Raw genomic sequence first — 25893 nt, forward strand, 5'->3', positions numbered from 1 at the left:
CCGCCATCTTGCTCTATCTCTTAATGCTACATTTCTTAAGATTAATAAACACACGGTAGCGTTCATTTAGAAAGTATTTATACCAAATTACAGGAGAAAGAAGGCACACTACACTAAGAGTTCAGAAGGGTTTAGATAAATCTTTTCACCTCTATTCATAAGTCAGTGAACTTATATTTTAAACATTTTTCTCTCCATCATGTATAGTAATACCTACCTGGAACTGTATTTTCTACTCCAAATATATGGAGAAAAATGCACCAAAATGTTTATGCTTTCACATTTTTGGAATGGTCACAAACTTAAGTAATGCCAGGTAAAACCATTTAAGAAAAAAAAAAACTGCACTGATACCCTTAAAGAGAAATTTGTTGGCAGTTACTTCAGTAATATAAAAAAAGGCCATGTTTTAGGTTTGTAAGCTTGGTCAAAGCACTTTTGTGATCTGAATTATGTTTGTGGCTTTGAGCTTTAAGGTGTCCATAGTATTACATTAATCTATGATCACGTTAATGGTTTTAAATTCTGTTTATTTTTAAAGTCTGTCTTGAAAGTACAACCAATGTGATTAATTGTGCCTTTAACAAAATCATTTAATGTTTAAACAAATTCAATATCTAAACACATCTTTGTCTATTAAAATAGGGAAAAGGGAAAGAATATCAAAACACAGGCCAAGAAACAATCACAAAACATACTACTTTTAAACTTAAAAAAAACTACCAAGAAAACAAACTTGAGTACTTCAGTAAGACTTGCTATTCTGAATAATGTAACATCTTTTCTAAGTTCTGTAAACAGAGAAGTTTTAGAACACATACACACTTAGGAAAAGAAAGGCTAGTTCCTTGGGAATGACTATCCAATATGATACAATTACTTCAGGATGACAGAAGCTGGACCTTTCTCACAATTAGATTTTAACAACTGATTTTGCCACTAATAGAAGTGGGGAATGTGTGAATGACTAAGATTTGGAAGGTGAAAAAAAAATAGACTAAAGGTAAGCACAATCCTACAAAACTCAGTCTGCTTATTTTTTAGAACCCAAAATAAGCAAATTATCTTGTACAAAGAAATCTTGATAGTAAGTATGCCAACAAAAGCATAACATTTGTAACTAATCACACCCATGAAAGACTGGATAACACCTTAAAAACACCAGATTATACAAGGCAGAAATTTCTAAAATGCTGTTACACAGATGAGTAATGTTAGTATAAATTCTGTATTTACATTAAGATCTGTATCAGTTTGCTGGTGTGACCAAACCTTAGACGGTAATCCCTAAAGGGAAAGCAGTACGTTAGAGCAGATATTTAGATACTAGGGAAAGACTCGATTTGATGTAATCCTAAACCTTCAAGATGATTTCTCAAGTCACGGAAACAATGTTTTAGGTAGTGTTCTGGTCAGCTAAAAGTGAACCATTAATCACCAGTGTGATCCTTGCCGTTTTATTCTCTGCTGTGAATGGAAACATCATGAATACAGACATTTTAAGTAGAAGACTGACATTGTCATGCTATTTGATTTTATAAAAAATCATAATAGATCCTCTCACCTTTAAAAGGTGCAGAGGAGCTTTATAATAAATTCTTAAATATATTTCTGTGATGTCTAGCAATTGGATAATTTAAACTTGAAGGAACTAAAACTCTGCTAATCTCTATGTTTTATATTACACAAGGAAATATACATGTATTTACACAAACTGAAGTGAAATCCTTTTCCAGAAATAAAACGTCTAAACAAGAAAAAAGTTCACAAAGGACTATATAGAATGTTGACAAGACACTCAACAACCAGACTGGCTGAAATCAGATTTCAGTCCTCTGTAATTTTTGAGTTTTTCTAATGCCTTGTAAAAACTAAGTATCTGATTAGTTTTATTTAGATTCCTTATGGAGAAGTTTTGTTATAAATTCTACACTTACTGAGTATAGAACTCATACTGAACATGAACGTGTTACTGAACACAGAAGTAAGGTTTTTCTATGCTACCTAGCTTTCTCTACCATCTACAAACCCCCAAAATAACATTTTCAGTCAGAGATGATACGCAATAAAAGTTTTCTTGAATGCTAAGCAAAAAGTACTGAAACTGCTTAAAATGCTCTTGCTGTTTAAGAATAAACCAAACAAGTTTAACAAGTATGAGTTTATACTGTTTAGTCCCGTTATATAAGAATAACCATGTTCTGTGAACTCCGCAACTATATTCAGATATCAATAGTTGTCAGTGAGCTCAATCTTAAAACTACACCCTTTTAAAGTATTCTCAAGAGAGCAATCCAAGTAAAAAAAGTAAACTGTTAGGTTTTTAAATCTATTTTGAGAAATTAAAAATGGAAAAGTTAAGAATTTACTAAATCTTCGTATCTTTATTTCCCTAATTGTGGTAGTAAAGTTTCTCACAAAATCTATAAAATAGCATAAATATGTGACAGATATACTAGTCCTAGTACCAGTCATACTTATTTTTTCAATTAATTAGCATTTGTTGAGAGAACAAATGGCCAAAGTGCTTTAATTTTCATTTGGGGTGAAATCATCTGGCTTGTCTCTGACAATTAAGGGAAATGTAAGGGATACAAGTATTCAAAATTTTACATGAATAGGAGGGTTTACTGTTTTGTCTGTTTCACATTTTAACTTAGCTCATTAGACCTAAAACATCAACATTCCAAAATAAAATTTAATGACATCACCGGACTGCAGACTGGATAAACCTTTGACATCAGTCCTCGTGAGCACCTCAAATAATGACACAAAGTCACAATGTGTTTTTATTTAAGGACCAAGTGGTTTTAAAAACAATCCACATGGTGCCAAAGCATTCTATGAGTTAACTGCAAATCTGAGCACACACAATACTTCCAAAGAGTAAGACTGTTTTAAGATTCTCTCTGGATTCTAAGAATAACCATTTTATTCATTTTCAGATAAATTATGTAAAAATTAACAAGAGAATTTGTTTTTTAAGTTTTACTAGGCAAAGGCCTTTGCTGTCATACCACAATGTATACACACAGGCTAGCTTGTAACCCTGTCGTCACAGAGCAAACTAAGAGTGAGCAAGACCAAAGCAACAAGCGAGGCCTCCAATGCAATCTCAACTCATTCAGCTGTTCCTGCCATCTAGATCTAAGATAGTGGGGCACAGTCCAAACCCATCCAGAAGCCGGCAGACAGGCAGGCAGATCTCTCGGCAGGAATCACTCTGAGTTAGGGAAGTGGATGAAAGCTGAGAAGAACAGACGATTCTAGAGTAAAGGCAGTGGCAGGATTAAGGAGAAGCCTTAGGAAGGTTTCTCACACTTCTGAAGTACACGTTAATTACATGAGGACAAAAGTATCGTCCCCCGCTTCAAATGAAATTTTCTATGATTATATTAGTGCCCACACACCAGAGTTAAATCCCTAGCAGTACTATAAATATTAGACGTTAAAAGACTGAGGTGGAACCAGATTTTATACCTTTCCTCAGACACTAAAGTCAGAGAAGAAACTGCATCTATACAACTAATTAAGAAGCCGATATACCACCTTCATAAACCTTTCACCATAAATTTCTGTATTTGTGCTCTCGTTTAGTTGAAGTACATTTTCATTTACTGACATTTTTGTTTAGACATGCCTACATTTAAAAAAATGATTAGTTTTGATCTTTGAGATAAAACTTCTAGAACCCTCACCAAGTTTACTATTAAAATCCATAGTATAAAAGATTTCTGTGATCCTTACAAGTAACGGAAAGCCTACTACTTTCAGTTTAATTTAAATTTCCTGAAATATTAATGGTCAGATGTCTCCAATTGCTAAAGAAAATATAGTATGATCTGGTTTCCATGGTTAATAAAAATAAAAAATTGTATTTACACTGAACAGCCTGAAAAATTAAAAAGAATGGTGAATCTTAGGTCCTAAGGGGGAAGGGAAAACTGGTATCATAAATAAGTTCAAAGTGGAATTTTGGAATTTTTGCCCTGTGCCCCATGCCATTTATTAATTGCCATATTTTAAAAACAACAATTATTTTACAAAGAAGAGGGTTTATCATCTGCGTATCTTCTTCATTCATGTCAGCTTGGCTTTCTTCTTAGCAGGTCCTTTATGCCCTTTGGCCTTTCTTCTTAAATTCCGCCTGTCTACCACAGGTACTTCCACTTCTATTTCCTCTGAGCTGCTGTCCACAGTTTTTTCTGTTGCCTGTGCAAACTGATCCAGTTGCTCAGAAGATGCTTCAGACTGCTCCTCTGACTGATTCTTCTGTCCCGCATTCTGTGAAAACGGCACATCTTCAAGTTCAACCTCTATCAGAGAGCTCTGAGGAAGAGCTGTAGATGTTTCCTGGGACTCAGGTACCCCCTCCTCACCCTGGTCTTCCAATGAAGAAGTAGTGTTGGGTGATAAATTTTCAGAGATTGATTCCTCAGAAAATTCCGCTATCACAGAGTTTGGAAAACCACTGTCGGATCGTTCTTCATTTGGGATAGTAGCAGCATTGTCTGAACTCCCAAAATGTGCTTTCTTTCTTGAAACCAGCGGCAGTTTCTCTTCAGTGTGCCCTTTTTCATCAGATGGGCCTTCATCTAGCAACATTTCTGAGTCAGTTACATGTGAGGTCTAAAAATAAAGAACCCGGTGAACAAACTTTTGCAGTACAATTCTTACATAAATCACACACTAATACGCAATGACAATGAACTGCGTTGTCAAGAATTCAGTACGCATAGCTTTTGTTAATTAGGTGTACTTAGTCTGAATACAAGTCTTATTTCACAACTATCTTACGTGATAATCTGCTTCTTGCTTTGAAGATACAATGAAAGTAATCATTTTATCTCAAAAAGTACTTAGAACATTTTAAACTTATCAAGTTTCTTCAAATCAAGTTTCTAGTTTCTTGGTATTACTGGAGCCAGAATCAAGAGCCCTTTGGAGTTTGACACTGGGCCAATCCACTAAGTTTGACTATAATTTCATTAGATGATATGTAAGGACAATGGAAATATTATTCATTTATTTATTTGAGACACTAATAAGATAACACTATACAATAGTTTAGTCTTAGGTTGGAATATTTGAAAGTAAAAATGAAATTTCTCTTAAAATACTCTATCAGCAATCAGATATGTGGATAAGGTTAGAAAGATTTGAATTTATGGACTATTACTGATTGTATTTTCTGAAAATACCTAATTTAGCATAATAATTAACATATAACTAATCTTCCTGAAGGACTATATACATCAAGGTGAAGGAAAATATACAAACCACAATACCGCTTCCGTTTCACCGACACTGGAACAGCTGGACTAGAAAAAATTAAGTTACTTCCCTCTTACCTTGTCCTGTGCAACAGTTTCAGGGGGTTTTGAAGGTTCTACCACCAGTGGAACAAAAGCAGTAGAGTCTTCACTGGAATTAAGAGACTGCAATTTCATTTCTTCATCTAAAACTTCACTGGCAGAGTCCTCCTCTTCAGTTATAAGTGAGGTTTTAAGAGTATCATCCATTATCTCACCATTCATAGGCTCTAATTCAGAGTCCTGCATCATTGGGGGGAAAGAAGTCAGGACACAATGATAGACTAACTTATCGGTCTTGCCAGGGGTCCACTCTCAGTCTCTACCTGTCATACAGCAGGACTCAAGATACAGTCTCCCAAATAGTCCTACTGAGGGAAAGAGGAAACTTTTCAGGCGGGGTCAGTAAAAAAAAAGAACCCACAAGAAACCCAAACTCCCTCTGTTCTCATGCAGACAACAGAGAGACCATGATACTTTGCAGACGAAGTACAGGTCAGAGATGCAGGGAAGAAACCCTGCCCCCTTCTTGTTCTTTCTTATACAGCCATCAAGAGTGGAACCTTTTCAGTAATAAAAAGGCCCCAAATACTGTAGATTTGATGCCAGCCAGCTCTTTACAGGACACTAGCTAATCAGCACTTGGAATCTTTGGGGACCATGGGAAGTTAGGGGTTACCGTGCCAGGGGGAAGCAGCGGCACTACCAGTCTTGTGGGAAGCTGAGTTTGGATACAGCTTCTTACTGTAAGAAGAAAGCCCCCAATCTCAGTCAGCTCCCTATCCAGTCAACTTTGGGTCATTTTTTTGAACAATCTTACTCCTTATATCACACTAAATATAGAAATATCAGTGAAGTGATAACACAAACTTTGCATTTCTGAAACTCTTCTGCCAACATTTATCAATGTAAAATACTTCTATTTAATGTTTAATAGTTCTAATGAGTCTTAGTGACATTCTGATAAGGGCATTTTATTACCATTATAAAAATTAAATAATGATGCAACTCAACTCAAGAGCTCAGTAACAGGTTTGTCCAGATTATGTAGGATCCCTAAAGTCGTAGGGATACTGAAATCAAGGACTAAAAAAATTTATCTTGCCAGACAGTATGCAGAGAATAGACTGCACACAGAAGGTAATTATAAGAAAGCTCATAAAATGATCAACTAGGGTAGGAAAAAATGTTGAAAGGAAGAAAATTATATAATCAAGCAAAAGCTTAAAAAACTCAGAATGTTGGTAACTAACTAAATGTAAGAAGCAACAGAAGAGAGAAACCTGGTTTCTTTAAGTTTTAGGTTTGGGAAAAGAATGGAAGATTATTTTTTTTTTTTTTAATGATGAGGCTCTATCTTTTTTTTTTTTTTTTTTTAAGATTTTATTTATTTATTCATGAGAGACACACAGAGAGAGAGAGGCAGAGACACAGGCAGAGGGAGAAGCAGGCTCCATGCAGGGAGTCTGATGTGGGATTTGATCCCGGGGCTCCAGGATCATGCCCTGGGCCAAAAGCAGGCACTAAACCACTGAGCCACCCAGGGATCCCAAGAATGGAAGATTAAAAAACAAAAACACACACAGGAAAAAAAGGCTCAATACATAAGTGATAAGAAAGAATAGATTAGAATAGATTATGTTGAATTTAAGATGATAGAAGACATCTGTCTACATAGAATATTCAGAAGACAAGTAATACTGTGGCATTATAGACTGAATCAATATTCAAAGTCTAGAGTTATTGGTCACCCCACAGAATTGAGAGTTCAACCATCCAACTGGATGCATTTTCATAGAGAAGACATGAACCAAGAGCAGAAAGCCAAGAACTGAGTTTTCTAGAATGTCCACAAATAAAGGGGAAAAAAGGAAGAAGCACAATAGTCAAATAATAAATAAAACCAAGACAGAACTTCAGAGATAGGAAAACCAAGAAACCAAAATACAATGGTGTTGGGCAGCCCCAGTGGCGCAGTGGTTTAGCGCCACCTGCAGCCCAGGGCGTGATCCTGGAGTCCCGGGATCCAGTCCCATGTCAGGCTCTCTGCATGGTGCCTGCCTGCTTCTCTCTCTGTGTTCTCTGTCTCTCTCTCTGTGTCTCTATGAATAAATAAATAAAGTAAAAAAAAAAAAAAAAAAAAAACAATGATGTTGTAAAGCCTACATTACAGGGGCCTAGAGAGTATTAAGGAAGACACAATGGTCAGTGCAGGTAAGGAAACCACTGGAACTCAAGTGTCAATGCTGACCTACGAGAGCATGTGCTCAATGTATCGCTGGACAAATGACACCTATTACATGAAGCACATACAGCATAGTCTTCAGTTTTTAAAAGAGAAAATAACACAAATATATATTCCTTTAAACATCTGGGTGCACATAAATCCCTTTTAAAGATGTGCTTAAGTGTCCACATTTTTTACAAGAAAAAAATGCATTTACAAATACAGTTTCATGCAACAGAGAAAGCAGGATCAAACTGGAGTAAGTTAAGAAAATAAAATTGGTAATGTAGTTTCACTTGTTTGGATGCTGGCTGACTTGGCAAACAGGTAAAAGACTTTTTTTTTTTTTTAAAGATTTATCCATTTATTTATTCATGACAGACACATAGAGAGAGGCAGACACACGGGAGGAGGGAGAAGCAGACTCCACGCCAGGAGCCCGACGCGGGACTGGATCCCAGGACCCCAGGATCGCGCCCTGGGCCAAAGGCAAGTGCCAAACCGCTGAGCCACCCAGGGATCCCCAGGTAAAAGACTTTTAAAGAAATGTAAGCACCTATAAAAAGAAATAAGGAATCTCTAGAGAGCCAAAGATAGAAGACACTTAGGGAAAAGAAGAGAAAAATAGGAAATGGTAAAGAAAACGAAAAAAGGTTAAGGATAAATACTTGAGGAACTACAGCCATCAGACAAGACCTTACAGCAATTCTAACTGATTCTACAAGACAGACCCTGTGGTCATATAATTTGTGTCACTTAAGTATGTTTACTCTCTCAAATTAATCTGTATTTTAAATGTACAGAGGGATCTTACTAACTAAACATCTTCAACTTTACCTTTACTGTAATTCAAACTTTTAAAAATTCAGTTTGATACAAGAAATACTTGTAACTTTATCCTCTCCCCAACTTGAGTACCTGACCTTGCTTAGTATAGACATATGCTTTTTAGCATTAAACACAATTCTACTACAACTCTAAAATATATCATATTTTTCTAACAATACATGATTACAAAAGTTAAAATTTAGTCTACGTTCATTCACTTTATTTAAGAAGTGAGATCTCGTACCTTTTCACCATCTTGCTTTTCCAGGCGTGGCTGGGCTTCTGGTGCAGGCCGAGCATCCTTATCACTACTTTCATCCTCAAATTCAATCACACTTTGTTCAGGTTCTTCTTCCAGGAATTCTTCTGAGCTCTCTGATGTGCGTGCAGTAGATTCCAATCTAGAAAAGAAAACCACTCTTACTTGTTTTATTAAGGATGAATAAAGTAACACTTTAGAGAATCAACCAAATGTTCTGTAGTCAACAACTAACCAATCTAACAGGTCCAAAACCAATCTCCTCCTCTCACAAACTTGTCCTCTTTCCTACCTTATTCTCCAGTCTGAGTAGTAACACCACCCCATGCCCTCAATCACGTAAGCTAGATTCTTCTTTTACTCTATCCATACCTCATTGGCTCTCATTCTATTAAATGAACACACATCCCAATTTACATGAAGACAGTCCACCTTCATAATTTTGTCCCAGCTTTGGCACAATCATTAATAATGCCCCTTTCATTCTCAAAGATATCAGTTTGGACAATAAATGATATAGTTTTGTTCTACCTCCAAAATGCCTTTCAAACATATCCCTAATTTTCTGTTCCCATTTTCATGGCCCTCCCTCAGGCCCCAATTCTCTCTGGACCACCATAACTTTGTTCCAACTCATCTCTATACCTGCAGTATGTACATTCTTTAGTAAAGCTGTCAGAGCTCTGTTTATAATACACCCATTTCTACCTGTGACAGTCCGGCTCAGAAAATTCTTTGGTTCTCTATGGCTTAAGGGAAAAAGTGTACCTTCTTACAAAGCCTAACATGACTAGACCCTCATATATATATGTATCTTAATCTATCAGTCGATTGATAGACATATTTTTTTTAAGATTTTATCCATCTATTTATCCATGAGAGAGAGAGAGGCAGAGAGGCAGAGAGACAGAGGGAGAAGCAGGCCTGACACAGGACTTGATCCCCGGACAGGGATCACACCCTGGGCCAAAGGCAGATGCTCAACTGCTGAGTTGAGGGACATCCAGGGGTCCCTAGTTATATATTTTTTAACACCTGAAACATCTTGTTTCTTTGAATTAGGAATCTAGGTGTGGTCTAGCTGGGTATCTCTGGCTCAAGACCTCATAGAGTTGCAATCAAGCCGCCTATTGGGGATGCAGTCTCATCTGAAGGCCTGACTGGAAGTGTTCCCCTCTCCAATCACCCCGTCAAAGCTCTCACTCATGCAGTTGTTGGCAGCATTCAGTTCTTCATGCAGGCTAATAGACTGAGGGCCTAATTCCTTGGGGACTCTTGACACATGGTACCTCCTCATAGTGCTGCTCACAGTATGGCTACTTGCTTCCCCTGCATGAGTTATTTTGCTGTGCCACACCCACCAGGCAAAGGAGGTCTTCTTGCTCATCATATCACCAAGTACTTCAAGGAGTCATTCATGCTGCTACAGTACCTAATGGCCTGGGACCCAGACTCTCATATTTTTATTTCCTACTAGATGGTAACATTTACATTATAAATCAGTTATCCTTATTAGCTTTTTGCCTTTGCTCATGCTATTCCTGTATTCTAGATCTGCATGGTGCAAAGCAGTAGCCACAACACGTCATGATTTACATTAATTAAATAAAATGAAATTTAAAATTCAGTTCCTAAGTTGCACTGGCCACACTTTAAGTGCTCAATGGGCATACTAGGTAGGGCCATTTTGGACAAGGCAGATAAAGCATATTTTCATCATCACATTAAGTTTTCTGGACAATTCTGTTAAACATCAGAAGTCAACAATCTTTTCTTTTAGGTTTTATGGGCTACATGGTCTCTGAACAACTACTCAGCTTTGCCACTGTAATGCAAAAGCAAACATTCAAACATGTAAACTAATGAACATGGAAGTGTTACATTAAAGTCTTATTTATAACAATAGGTAGTGGGTCAGATTTGATCTACAGACCATAGTTTGTGGACCCTTGGCCTAGAACATCTCTCTCAACTATGCTCATCGAGTTTCAAATTATCTTTCAAGCCCTGGTCCGAATGCCCAATCTCTCTATCCCCTCAATTAGATTCAATCAAATCTCTCCTCTGCATCTACACTGTTTTGTACCATCACAAGCCACCCTATATATTGAATTAGAAACCACTATGCAGCAAATTTTTCAAAAGCAAAGAGGAAATTTTGTTCTTCCTAACAGGTGAGTAAGGAGTCAACCATTTAGTTTTACTGTCACTGTTCTATTTAGGAAAAGCAAAATTCCAAAATAATTCTGGGATGTTCAAGAGAAAATGCACTGTGAAATTCCCTTCTAAAAAGGGTATTACATTGAAATGTTACACAGTAAGAAAACTATGCTTATCTAACCTCTTATCTTTTCACAAATTACTAGATTTAAATATTTAGTTAGATTTGCCTTTGGGCAGCCCTGGTGGCTTAGCGGTTTAGCGTTGCCTTCAGCCCGGAGCATGATCCTGGAGACCCAGGATAGAGTTCCATGTCAGGCTCCCTGCGTGGAGCCTGCTTCTCTCTCTGCCTCTGTGTGTGTGTGTGTGTGTGTGTGTGTGTGTGTGTGTGTGTGTCTAATAAATAAATAAAATCTTAAAAAAAAAAACAATAGTTATATTTGCCTTTAACATGAATTTTCCAAAAAATAAAAAATAAAAATAAAAAAAACCAAAAAAAACATGAATTTTCCACTAATATAAAGCATTTACATAATTACTCAATTATTCTAATTTAAAATTTACATAATGAAATTAGCATAGCGACAGAATCTTCTACTTGAGTAAAATAATTTCACAAATAAAATGGCAAACCTATGAATGGTTTAAGTCCGGAACAGCTGGTAGGACTATAAGGATAAAAAAGTCTAGTTTTACAGTAGAATTTGAAATCTTGCTTTCTTTAAGATTCCAAGGAAGATAGAGGATAAAGGTTTTTTGACCCAAATGTTCTGTTGATGCACCTGGCTATTAAGTTCCTAGAGGAGATGACTGAACCACTTACAGTTATTGGAGATGACTGAACCACTTACAGTTATTGCTAATTTGTGTCAGAGCCAATAACCCAGTAAATGAATCAGTTATAAAATAAAACTTAGGGTTTTTTAAAAACTGACTAAACTTTAGCATTTTTTTTTTCAAAGACTTTATTTATTCATGAGAGACACAGAGAGAGAAAGAGAGAGAGAGAGAGAGAGAGAGAGAGAGAGAAGCAGAGACACAGGCAGAGGGAGAAGCAGGCTCATGCAGGGAGCCTGAGGCGGGACTCAATCCTGGGACTCCAGGATCACGCCCTGGGCTGAAGGCAGTCACTAAACCACTGAGCCATCCAGGGATCCCCAAACCTCAGGATAATCACTAGAGTATTCTCTTGGATTTTCAGACATGAGAGATTAAATCGTGATTTTACTCTCTTACTAGCAACTTCTCCCCATAATATGTCAAAGTGAGTGCAATCAGTAATCCTACCGAAGAACTGAAATACAAACTTTTACACGAAGGTGATTTGCTACACAAACAATATAATAATAGCCTCCACCTTAAATACTAAATACTAATATATGAAAATAAGAAGGGGCGCTTGGGTGGCTCAGTCAGTTAAGCGTCTGCCTTCAGCTCAGGTCATGATTTCAGGGTCCTGGGATTGAGCCCTGCGTGGGGCTCCATGCTCAGTGAGGATTCTGCTTCTCCCTCTCCCTCTGCCCCTGCCCCTTCTTCTGCTTGTGCTATGTCTCTCTCTCTCTCTCTCAATTAAATAAAACCTTTAAAGAATATGAAAATAAGAATAACAAAATAATGAGAATAAAATAAATAACTTTACTTGTTTATTGAAGCTGTAGGTAAAGCCTGGAGCGTCTTTTCATCTTCTCCCTGAGAACTACTAAATTCAGAATCTTGAAACCTCTTCCCAATCTTTGGCCGCTTTAGATGACTACTTCGAGTACGAGTGGAAACTGGTGTCTTATCTTGACCTGAGAAAAAGACAGCAGAACTATATAATTAATTCTGTATGTCCTGAAAGGATTACCTGTTACAATACATAGAAATGTAAGAACTATGCTAGCTTACATATATTCCCACAATTACACGTCTTTCTCAAACTTACATCAGGCCATGAAACAATGTCTTTTTTCAAAATTATGAAATAACTTTGTGTTTTCATTCCTCACATTTCCATATTGCCCTGAGCTCTGCAATGTATATTTTCATCTTCATTTATATTCCCTCCCCCCAGTAATCTTGGGAAATAAACAAGGAAGATATCACTCTCCCTATTTTACAGATAATAAAATGAGGAAGAGAGAGGTATGATAGCTTACTTTGTTCACACGGCAAGACCAGTGGCAGTGGTAGTAGCATTATAACTCCCCTCTAGATCTTAGAGCAGGATAAGTCTTCACTTACTTTAAGGGACATCTCCCAACTCTAAATTCTAAGCATCTCAAATACTGGTAGATTAGCTGAGTTTCTTACCTTCAGAAGTGCTTGCAAAGGCATCTTTTAGAGAGTCAATCTAAAATAGAAATACAGATTAAAACCAGAAGTTTTAGAACATTTTTTCTCCCTGTGAATCTACTTAAGTCGATGTCAAAGACAATCTTGTGAAACATTTTTCAAATAGTACTTTTTATATTCACTACTCATCAATTAAGGAAACTTAAGAAATTAAAAGGCTATGTTACAGCCTGTTTATCTTGAGGCTGAGCCCTCACCAAGCCATCTAATATGTTACCGTGTGACTCACTGGAGGTTCCTAGTGTCCCATCCTCAGCTACTCTCCTCTTCTCTGTCCATATGCTCTCCCTGTGTAATTTTATCTACTACCTTTACTTCAACATCTATTTGCTGACAAATCCAGATATACCATTTAATCTCCCCAACTTCTTTCTTGATTTCCAAAGCTCTTTTTCCAATGAAATGTGGATGCTCCATCCAATTTCACAACCAACCTGTTTCAAGCTGAACTCTTATCTATTCCCAATATTATTCCTATCTTAATTAATGGCAATGACCATTCAGTTAGCCATTCTGGCCAAAAACCTGTGAGTCAGTAATGACTTCTTCTTAACCTGCACTCAGTGAACTGCAAAGCCTCTCAATTCTAACTCCGAAAAAAAATCTCTCAACACTGCCCCTCCTTTGTATTACTAATGCTTTAGTTCAGGCCTTTATCATCTTTAATGTGAATTATCCCAAGAGCCTCATCTCTGGTATCCCTCACTCCAATCACATGCTCTGTAATCTGCAACCTGATGACAGAGATGCTTCCAAATCACAAACTGTACTACTCTTGCTTTAAAAAAAACAAAACCTGGGGCAGCCTGGGTGGCTCGGTGGTTTAGCACCTGCCTTCGGCCCAGGGCGTGATCCTGGAGACCTGGGATTGAGTCCCACGTCAGGCTCCCTGCATGGAGCCTGCTATCTCCCTCTGACTGTCTCTTTCTCTCTCTGTGTGTGTCTCTCATGAATAAATAAATAAAATCTTTTAAGAAAAAAAAAAACCTTTAAAAGTTTATCATTGCCTAGAATACAGACTCTCAACCTCTTCAAAACTAAATACCTTTTACATACCAAATGTTCCATTTTCTATCACACCTGTTTTGGGGTTTTTTTTTCCCCTCATGCTAGACTCTGGAATACCCTAACCTTTGTTATGTAACTCACAAATGCCCTATGAAAGTCAGCTTGGTTGCTACTTCACCTATTCCAATCCTTGGGTAGAGTTATGCATACTCTGCTATGTACCTTCAATCGCTTGCTATGTGCTCTATTAAGGCAACTGTAATCCTGTAGTCTTCTTATCTGTTTCCAATAATGGACTATCTATTTCTCCCAGGCTTGTAAGAACCATATCTTTGCATATTCAGTGCTTGCCACAGTATCTACTTTATTATATAAACTACAATTCATTCATTCATCACATACTTAATGTCACCCTACCATATAGTAGGCACAGAGACTTTAAGAAGGTCTACTGACAGGACACAAACAAGGATAAACTGTGACAGGTAAGACAAAAATCCTATCTTCAATAAGTCTGTAGTTCAACTAGAAGGTTAACACACAAATAAAAATTTTAAAAAGGTTACAAAGAGCATAAAACAAGTGCATGTAACGTTCTATGCCACAAAACAAGAAAAAGCAAGTAGAAATACCACCATCACCTAAAGAAGAAATTATGTAGTGATTAATTCACAGTCAAAATATCAAGTTGAAAAAAAAAAATCAAGCTGTACACCTTAAATATATACAATTTTTGTCAATTATATACCTCAACAAGCTAAAAAAAAAGTTGTTAAAATAAGCAAACAAGACCACTTCCCCATTTGTTTAGCAATAAAGAGATAAAATGTGAGAAATATTTTCCTTGAATTAAAATCTTAAAGTAATCTGAAGACTATGAATTTCTAAAACAAAAGAAAGTTGAATTTATGCTGCCAACCTTATGACCTTTACCCAACCATTTAAAATTATTTGGCTTATTATTAAGGTAAGTTATTGCTCTCACCACATATATAGGAAGAGGTCTTTTTCTACGTTCCCTGATATTATGCTGTCTAACCAATGCTGAATAAATCTGAATATATCTGAAGAATTTGGACCATATATAATCGAATGCAGGCTTATCATTTAATTTCAATTTCCAAATGTAGAAAAAATAAAAACAAAAAATCTAACTCCTTATGTAATTGTGTGATTTATGTTATCCTTAAAAATGTTTCAAAAAAGTTGAGTCAACACTCATGCTAATTACGGAAGGAATAAGAGACACAAATAATTCCCCAAAGCACTTGTCCCTGGAAAGGTTTACCTAGTACTTTCAAAATGAATTATATTCTACAAAGACTTAGCAAATAGACTCAAACTTCCCACAGTAACTTCATAACCTTTGACCTACTATTAATTTCACTCCTAGAAATTTATCAATGCAAGAAAAGAATTACATAGGCAAAAAGATGTATGTATAAATGTGTTCACTGCTGGGTCACTTACATATGCAAAAACCTTAATATGTCAAAGAAATAAACAATGGAATTTACAAACAATAGAAAATAGTATGCTGCTATTTAACAATCATGTTTTAAAACAGTAATACCATGGAAAATTCTTATAATATCATGTTAATGGAGGAAAAACAAGCATGACAGAAAACAAAAATATATGCACGTTTTATAACATATTAAATACAAACACAAAAATGTTAACAGTTGCTGTATTTACGTTAGTGGGATTACAGATTTTTATTTTCTTTTATATTATTTTGTGAAATTCCAATTTTTTTTCCAAATAAAGTCCTTAGTAAGCAATTAACAGGGGATACCAAGAAAACTAACACAGTAAAAATTTTAAAATTACGTAACTTTGATGAATGAACTGTAAGATTTACAAATTAAGTATCAGCTGAATATAAAGAAATAGAAAAATTATTATTTCCTACAATAAACATACAGTGTACCTACAGTTAGCTGCATCTCACTAGACTGATTGTCTTCAGTTTCTGCTTCATATTCTGGAACAGATGCAAGACCATATTCTCCAGACATAGATCTTTTAGCTTCATTTTGAGAAACTGCTGTGTATAGAAGAATTTTAAAAAATTGTAAGCCAATCAGTATTTCATTTTAATTATAACATGGTTTGTACTGATTTTCACAAAAGCCCTGAATAGCATCCTGAACAGAAGAGTGTTAAAAATCTAGGTGTGGAATAAAATCTCCTTCACCAGTATCTTATAATGAAACCCCGTAATTATAAAAGTACTAGTTATCTGTATTTAGTGAGTTTGAGGAAAGATGCATGAGACCAGGAACAACTCTTTGATTCCCTGATGCCTATTCTATGCTGATTCAGTATCTGTTTCCTTTTCACCCACCAATTCCTACCGAAATGTTAGATTCTGCTGGGCTACTATAATTCTAGGTCTTCTTATTATTAGTGACTCATGTTAATACACAACAAAAATTCAAACTTTAAAAAAGAATGTCTGTTACTATAGAGGTCACACTACAATATAACAACTCTGGGGGATCCCTGGGTGGAGCAGCGGTTTGGCGCCTGCCTTTGGCCCAGGGCGCGATCCTGGAGACCTGGGATCGAATCCCACATCGGGCTCCCGGTGCATGAAGCCTGCTTCTCCCTCTGCCTGTCTCTCTTTCTCTCCCTCTCTCTGTGACTATCATAAATAAATTAAAAAAAAATTTAAAAAAAAAAAAAAAAACTCTGGGCTAAGTGACACAAACATTAAAAGGCACCGCTCTTTAAGCTGGACATGTGTTCAATCTTGAAACCTGTAATTATTACCTGTAATTTTAAGTGTTTCTCTCTGCAATGCTCTGGTGACTGGTATTCGCTGGTACCAGTGTCCAACACCTTCAACCTCCCAAAGGAGTTCATGGTCTCCTGGATACTTTTCAAAGTACTGTTTGCAAGCTGAAAAATACATTTACAATTTTCTAGAAATCCCAAATATCAACTTTTTTGGAAAACAGAAAGAAGACAGAAAGTTAGCTGCCCAACTCACTTAATGGGACTAGCATAACACCAATGCAACTCAATTACAGTCTCATTTATGAAAACTTTAATATGACCAAACAATTAAAAATCCTAATAGAAGATGTGCTTTACCTTTAAAAATTACTAAATATTACTGAGGGACGTAAAATTAGAATAAAACGATTATTAGATTCAATGAGTATAAAACTACCCATTCTCACCAATTAATTGGCAATTCCCAACAAGTTTGTTTTGTAAGAGAACTTGTCAAAACTTGATCCCAAATTCAAAATGAAAGAATAAAGGGTTAAGAAAGGACATGGAAGAAAAAGAAAAAGAAAAATTAAGGGGAAAAAAAAATCCCAACAGGAAAGCAGCACTTATACACTAAAAACCTGGCAAACAACAGAGGAGGCATTATATCTCGGGGTAGGGGGTAAACTATCAAAACCATAATGCTAGAACAAAAATCCATATACAAGAAAATAAAGGCAGGGCAGCTCTGGTGGCACAGCGGTTTGGCGCCGCCTGCAGCCTGGGGTGTGATCCTGGAGACCTGGGATCAAGTCCCACATCGGGCTCCCTGCATGGAGCCTGCTTCTCCCTCTCCCTCTGCCTGTGTCTCTGCCATTCTCTCTGTGTCTATGAATAAATAAATAAAATCTTTAAAAAAAAAAAAAAGAAAGAAAAAATAAAGTCAGATCCAGACCTCATATCAATACCATTAATAAAATTAAATTCTAGATGGATTCCAAAACCTACTAAGAAAAGCAAATAAGATAATATCTCCTGGACATAAGGGTGCTAAATCACTTCTCATGAAGAAAGATACAAAAATCACCATCCATAATGAAATATTATGATAAACTTGTTAAAGTTTAAAACTTTCAATCAGGAACTGTGCAAGAGAACTTTCTTTAAAAAAAGGTCTAAAATTGAATTAGAAAGACAAAACAATCCCCAAAACAAGCTGGCAGATACTATAAAAAAAGAAATTTACAGGTAATGAAACTTGAAAGGTCACTTAATAAAGGTAAAGATGGCAAACCTCACTAGCTGCCAAGGAAATGCAAGATGAAACAACTAGATACCTTTTCACAAACACCCAATAACCCAAGCATCCAAAGAATAAAGAAAATGGAAACTCCCACATTCTCCTGGTGTGAGAATAATTATGCAAAGACACAACGTATGCTACAATTCTACTGCTGGGTATATACCCTAATGATTTATACATATGCATGAGATGACTTCTATAATATTCATTACAGGGCCGTTTTTATTTATTTTTTTTTAATTTTTATTTATTTATGATAGTCACAGAGAGAGAGAGAGGCAGAGACACAGGCAGAGGGAGAAGCAGGCTCCATGCACCGGGAGCCCGATGTGGGATTCGATCCTAGGTCTCCAGGATCGCGCCCTGGGCCAAAGGCAGGCACCAAACCACTGCGCCACCCAGGGATCCCACAGGGCCATTTTTAAACCGGGGTGAGGAGTTCAACCTAAGAGCCCATCATTAAGAAATACATACATTAACTTTAAAAGTATATAAAATACCACACAGCCGTTACAACAGATTTCAGCTATATATCAACAATGAAAAAATCTGTAAAAAAGATCAGTAAAAAAATAAGTTAGTAAATGCAAAAATGTCATTTATATAAAGTTTAAAAACACATTAAACACGGGCAGCCCAGGTGGCTCAGCAGTTTAGCACCACCTTCGCCCCAGGGCCTCATCCTGGAGTCCCAGCATGGAGCCTGCTTCTCCCTCTGCCGGTGTTTCCGCCTCTCTGTCTCTCATGAATAAATTTAAAAATCTTTAAAACACATGCAGCCTCTGTGGAAAATAGTTTGGTAATTCTTCAAAAAGTTAAAACACAGGGGCACCTGGGTGGCTCAGTGGTTGAGCATCTGCCTTGGGCTCAGGTCGTGACCCCGGGGTCCCAGGATCGAGTCCCACATCCGGTTCCCCACAGAGAGCCTGCTTCTCCCTCTGCCTGTATCTCTGCCTGTCTGTGTGTCTCTCATAAATAAATAAATAAAATATTTTTTTAAATGTTAAAACACAGAATTACCATATAACTTAGCAATTCTACTCTCAGCTATATATCCAAAAGAACAGAAAGCAGAGACTCAAACAGTTATCTGTATACCAATGTCCACAGCAGCATTTTCCACAGTAGCCAAAAGGTAGAAACAACCAACAGTCTGTCAAAAGATGAATGAATGAAATGTGACATATACACAGAGTAAAAATATACTCAACCATATAAAGGAATGAAAAATTTTTAAAGGTTTATTTGAGAGAGAGAGAGCACACGCATGCGCGTGCACTTAAGCAGGGGGAGGGGGAGAGGGAGAGAGAATTCTCAAGCCCACTTCCCACTGAGCATGGATCCAGTCATAGTGCTTGATCCCAGGGCCCTGAGATCATGACTGAAGCCAAAATCAACCGTGGGGTGCCTGGGTGGCAGAGTCAGCTGAGTATCTGACTCTTGGTTCTGGCTTAGGTCCTGGTCTCAGAGGTGAGATTAAGCCCCACGTAAGGCTCCGTGCTCAGGGCAGTCAGCTTGTGTTTCTTTCTCCCCTTCGCTCTGCTCCTCCTTCCTTTCTATGCATGAGCTCTCTCACTGTCTCTCAAATAAATAAATCTTAAAAAATAAAAAATAAAAAATTTTTTTAAAAGTCAACCACTTAACCACCTGAGCCACTCAGGCACACCAGGAAAATTTTGATATATGCTACAACACGGATGGTCCTTAAATCCTATGCTAGGTGCAGTAAGACACACATAGAAAAACCAATATTATATGATTCCACTTCTATGAGGTACCTAGAATAGGCAAATAAAGACAGAGAGTGAATGTGACTAACGCCACTGAACTGCACATCTACAAATAGTTTAAATGATAAATATTATATATATTATAGCCCCAAAAAAACTTAAAAATTAAAAAAATAATAAAGCAAACTAGGTACACCTGGCTGGCTCAGTCAGTAGAGCATACAACCCCTGATCTTGGGGTTATGTGTCTGAGCCCCGCACTGGGTGTAGAGATTACTTAAAGATAAAATCTTTAAAAATAGAACTACCCAGGGTGCCTGGGTAGCTCAGTCTTCAGCTCAGGTGGGTCCTGGGATCAAGCCCCATATGTTGGGCTTCCTGCTCAGGGGAGACTCTGCTTCCCCCCCCCCGCCCCTCCCCCTGCTCATGCTTTCCTTCTCTTTATTTATTAAATAAATAAAATATTTTTTAAAAAGAATTTTATTGTAAGAGTGTCCTAATGCTGTATGTAGAAATACTCAAAACTTTTTAAGGAACAGCTAATACTGAGGCTCCTGGGTGGCTCAGCGGTTGAGTGTCTGCCTTTGGCTCAGGACATGATCCTGGGGTTCCGGGATCAAGTCCCACATCGGGCTCCCTGTATGGAGCCTGCTTCTCCTTCTGCCTGTTTCTCTGCCTCTCTCTCTTTGTCTCTCAGGAACAAATAAATAAAATCTTAAAAGAAAAAAGAATAGTTAATGCTGCTTAGCTGATAAATGTTCTTTCTTGTGGGCTAGACAAATCTGGATTGGGAGCTTCAACTCTAGTCACTTTTTCTAAAATGCTTCTTTTGGACCTCATACTAATTATGTAAGGTATTCTCTCCTATTTTAATCATTAAATTCAGACAACTCAATGTGGCCTACTGTGCTTCTTTTCTCCAGCTTCTTCCTTTAGGAAAAAGAAAAAAAGATTTTATTCATTTATTTGACAGAGACAGAGAATAAGCAGAGGGAGGGGCAGGCAGTGAAAGTGAAGCAAGCCTCTGGCCAAGCAGGAGCCAAATGCAGGGCTCGATCCCAGAATCCTGGGATCACGACCTGAGAAGGCAGACACGTAACTGAACGAGCCACCCAGGCACCCCTCAACTTCTCCTTTTATAGGTATGGAAACTAAAACTAAAAAACATGAGAAACCTGTTTTATATATTTATACATACAGGGGGAGAAAATGAGAGAATAGTATCCTAATGTCAATGTCTCTATTAACCAGAGTAACAATATTAAAGTTTTGCCATATTGTTTTCATTTAAGGAGAATTAAATAAAACATTGTAGATACTGTTGATGTTCCCTTTGGACCCCTCCCTAATCCCATTCGCCTTTCTCCTTTTCTCCCCAGAGATAACTGTGTTCCTGAAGTTGGTGTATATCCTTCCTGTCCACAGTTTCAAACTCAGACCTATGTCCATAAACTCTATAAAGTGCTATTTAGTTTTTTTTTTCTTTCAGCCATGTGCCCAGGATAGTTCTATTTTTAATTTTTTGAGGAAACTCCATATGGTTTTACACAGTGTCTGCACTAGTTTGCACTGCCACAAACAGTGCAAGTGGGTTGGTTTTTCTCCACACCCTTGCCAACACTTATTTCTTGAGTTTTTTATTTTAGCCATTCTGACAGGTATAAGGTGGTTATCTCATTGTAATTTGTTTTTTTGTTTTTTTTTAAAGATTTTATTTATTTGGGGATCCCTGGGTGGCTCAGCGATTTGGCACCTGCCTTTGGCCCAGGGCGCGATCCTGGAGTCCCGGGATCGAGTCCCACGTTGGGCTCCTGGCATGGAGCCTGCTTCTCCCTCCTCCTGTGTCTCTGCCTCTCTCTCTCTCTCTATGTCTATCATAAATAAATAAATCTTAAAAAAAAAAAAGATTTTATTTATTTATTCATGAAAGCCACAGAAAGATAAGGTCATCAAAGAATAGTAGACATCTAGCAGCCTCAAGGAACTACGAATTAAGTTGAAAGAGAAAACCAAATGGAAATCCAAGTTCTTCAAGTATAATAAGCATTGTACAAAACAGGAAGAGCAAGAAACAGAAAATGGAGATCGCACATAGTCTAATATTTTCTATTTTCAGTATATTCCTTTATTTTCACACTTCAAAGAGTGTTACTCACAAAATGATACAAGTGAGATCAATAAAACATTATCAGGCAATCTCCTACCTAAAGGATAAATGGCATTAAAACTCACTTAGACTTTATCCAAAAATAGACATGCACCTGTAATTCATTTGGTATTCAACTTATCATTAGAATTAGAAAAGAGGTTTTGTTTTTTTTTTTAATTTTATTTATTTATTTGAGAGACAGCAGAAGCAGTGGGGAGGGGCAGAGAAACAGATTCCCCACTGAGCAGGAGGCCCGACCTGGGGCTCAATCCCAGGACTCTGAGATCATGACCTGATCAAAGGCAGCTGCCCAACGGAGTCACTCAGGCACCCAGAAGAGTAAGTATTCAGAGATTCTGCCTACAGTGAGTGTGTTTACATTCCTTCCCAAATTCAATAAAGCCATAATTAGACTTTAAGGAAAAGGTCATTTTCAGATAATCCAGATGTACACAGGGGTCATTCCATTCTCATGTGGGGGTCTACCCAGCAATTACAATTCAAGATTGACATGCCATTCCTGTTCTTGTCTTCTGGATTTCTGATATTAAAATGAGGGAGCAAACTTAGAACAAAAATATATTTTCAGTGGAAATAAACATCTCCAACTAGACTAAAATCAATGGTAAATTATATTTTATGAAATATACTATATATACATATACATACAATATATACAATACACATATTTTATGAAATATTAGATACTGGTTCTGGTTGTTGCACAGCTATGAATATAGTAAAAACCGCTGAATTATACCCTTTAATAGAGTGAATTTTATGGCATGTGAATTATATTTCAACTTTTTAAAAAAACCCACCACACCTCCAAAAAGCCATATACATGAGATAAGGACACATTTGCAAAATGAAGCCCTACAGACCCAAAGAATTCAAATTTAGTTAACAATGACACATGCGCATTTACAATATTCTGCAGAAACAACTCAGGAAGTGACGTGGAGACAAGTTTAATAAATGTTTTAACTTAATTTACCTGTGTACATGAGAGAGGAGAGAGGATACCGCAAGCCAAGTGCATCTTCTGTAAAGGAATCAACAAAGTCCTCCAGCATATGAAGTCCAAAATCTTTGCCTCGGTATTTCTTTCTTACAAACATTGTATCAAGAACTGGCAGTTGGTAGCTTTGGGTAAGAAATGAGGCACATATGCTTCCTGCAGTCATAAGAACAGAAACCCAACAATTTTTCACATTAAAAAGGCCATATATGTATCTATGTTTAAATAACGTGAGTTAGAATTTTTTTTTCGTGAGTTAAAATTTTTAGTTAAAAAAACTAAAAATGGTTAGTTTTTTTCCTACATCAAGAGTGTTAAAGAAATGTACCAATTTCACAACAGAAAATACTTCCCAGGTGCTATTACATCACAATGTATACATGTGATAATGAGAAAAGCTATGTATTTTATGTTTATCAACAGTATCATCTAATACAAATCACTATTACCATATTATGAACTATATACTAGAATATGTATGCATCACTGCCTACAGACTTGTACAACTTTAAAACTCATCAACTATTACATTTTAAAACTGGAAGAGTATCTGATGACTGTATATAGCATATAATGCATGAAGTATCTCATTATAACTTTAGTACCTGAACATCCATCTTCTCCCTTTTTACTGGAGAGTACACTTTCATTTTTATCTACTCCATGATGGCAAAGAAATGTATTGGTTCTCCAGATTTTTAAGGACTACAGATTAGGACTAAATGGAAACAAACATGTGTTTTAGAAATGGCTAAGTCAGCAATCTTTTTGCTGTGAATGTATTTTTTAAAATATCCTGTACGCTTAAGGTTAAACAGAAGAAATAATGTAACTAAATATGTCTATTACACAGCTATAGCGATTTGTCTTTTTAAGGACACCTGATTTGTGTTCTGACCCTCCAATTAGATGTGTTATTTAACACATTTTAACACATTTTAAGACAGTATATAGGTTGTAGACATCATGGTGGGGCATCCCTCTCTCTATTAATTTGAGAGATAGTTCATAATTATCAGTCAATATTCTATTCTTTTTATGCCTCAAATTAAAAAAACCTATTAAAACAAATTTAAAAACCTATTAAACCTATTAAAACAAATTTTAAAAACCTGTCCTCAGATCATTCATATGATTTCAGGTAATTCTAATAATGTAGTTTAAGGAAGACATAAAATTTCAGGTAACAAACATCTCACAAATTAACTTTCACCAATCATATCATTTGATGAATTGGTCAATATGACAAGATCTTTTTTAGTTGAACCAAATAATTTGAATTGTTTTTGATGAAATTGGAGAATTTCAGCAACTTTCAGCAATAGTTTCCAAGACCATCAACTAATTTAAGCTTAGAACAGGTAATTCTTACTGCTTAGATCCTAACTGGTGACATTCAGTTAAAAGGTCTTATATAATGGATATAGTTACCAATGCTATATACTTGAAATTTGATTTTTAAAAAGTAGATAATGTTATCACTACAAAAATCGAGAGAAAGAGAGAGAGAGAGAAAATGGTAACTATGTGCAGCAGTATCTGTCAATTAGCTTGATTTTGGTGAGTATTTCACAATGTACACATATATCAAATCACCAAGTTGTACACCCTAAATATGTATCACTTTTGTCAATTTTACTCAATAAAACTGAAATATATAAACAAATTACTTGTAAGAGTCTAACAGTTTCACCAACATGTTACTATGACCCTAATTATTTTTAATGCCTTGAAATCAGAGTTCCTTTCATAACTGCTAGTAGTGATGACAAAAATCAAGAGACATTACTTTATAAGCACTAATAGTTCAAAGGACAAAGCAAAAATGAGAAGTGAAAGCACTATCTAGTTCTAATTCTCAATATAGAGTCTGATGATTTACTATGGTTGTTTTACTATTGTACACACTTCAGGTTCCTTACAAAAGTATAGTAATTATATGAAGGAAATTTTCCACAAATTGATTATTTTTGTTTTCACACAAGCATTTCTTCTAACAGAGAAGAGGTAAATTCCAGAGTCTTATATTGTTAAAATGGTAAATTTATGGAACTAGTAGTATTCATAAGGTTTAAAGTTCTTCTATTATTCATTTGTCATGTACATATTCATTGCAAAAAATGATGCTGATTCTCTTCCTTTACTTAAAAAGTTATATACACTTACCCTTGAACAACTTGGGAATTGGGGGCACTGACCCCCTGAGCAGCTGAAAATCCACATATAACTTCTGACTCCACAAAAACTTAACTACTAATAGCCTACTATTGACTGGAAGACTTACTGATATCAAACAACACATTTTTTTGTTGCTGTTTATGTATCATATACTGTTATTCTCATCATACAGTAGGTTAGAGAAAATAAAATGTTATTTAAAAAGTCATAAGAGGTTCACCTGGGAAGGCTCAGTCATTTAAGCATCCTACTCTTGGTTTCAGCTCAGGTCATGATCTCAGGATCCTGGGATCAAGCCCTGTGTCAGCCTCCACACTCTGAGCTTGTCCCTCTTCCACCTCTTTGCTCCTCCCCCGACTCATGCTCTAATAAATAAAATCTTTAAAAACATTTTTGAAAAGCCATAAGAAAAAATATGTTTATAGTACTATACTGTTTTTATTGGAAAATAAAACCCACATATAGTAGACCCATGGAGTTCAAACCTGTGTTGTTCAAGGGGCAACTATACTTTGTAAATGTTCTATCAGGGGATCCCTGGGTGGCTCAGCAGTTGAGCACCCGCCTTTGGCCCAGGGCATGATCCTGAAGACCCAGGATCGAGTCCCATGTCAGGCTCCCGCATGGAGCCTGTTTCTCCCTCTGCCTGTGTCTCTGCCT

General features: G+C 36.6%; 1 protein-coding gene across 9 annotated transcripts in view; it reads right to left on the minus strand.

Moving 5' to 3' along the window:
* Nucleotides 1–513: 513 nt before the first annotated feature.
* FAM169A (family with sequence similarity 169 member A) overlaps nt 514–25893 on the minus strand; it is a 63770-nt gene continuing 38390 nt past the window's right edge. For 8 of the 9 annotated variants that reach the window (XM_049097974.1, XM_025446947.3, XM_025446945.3 and 5 more), the window contains 8 exons: nt 23032–23211; nt 16907–17035; nt 16066–16178; nt 13079–13118; nt 12426–12576; nt 8612–8768; nt 5352–5555; nt 514–4629 (listed from right to left, as the gene is read on the minus strand). In XM_049097974.1, the coding sequence (XP_048953931.1) occupies nt 4081–4629; nt 5352–5555; nt 8612–8768; nt 12426–12576; nt 13079–13118; nt 16066–16178; nt 16907–17035; nt 23032–23211 (1523 nt within the window). In that variant the 3' untranslated portion in view covers nt 514–4080. The remainder of the gene's footprint in view (nt 4630–5351; nt 5556–8611; nt 8769–12425; nt 12577–13078; nt 13119–16065; nt 16179–16906; nt 17036–23031; nt 23212–25893) is intronic. The other variant, XM_025446949.3, reaches the window with a different exon arrangement.

This window comes from Canis lupus, chromosome 2 (genome assembly GCF_003254725.2).
Source record: "Canis lupus dingo isolate Sandy chromosome 2, ASM325472v2, whole genome shotgun sequence".
Taxonomy (NCBI): domain Eukaryota; kingdom Metazoa; phylum Chordata; class Mammalia; order Carnivora; family Canidae; genus Canis; species Canis lupus.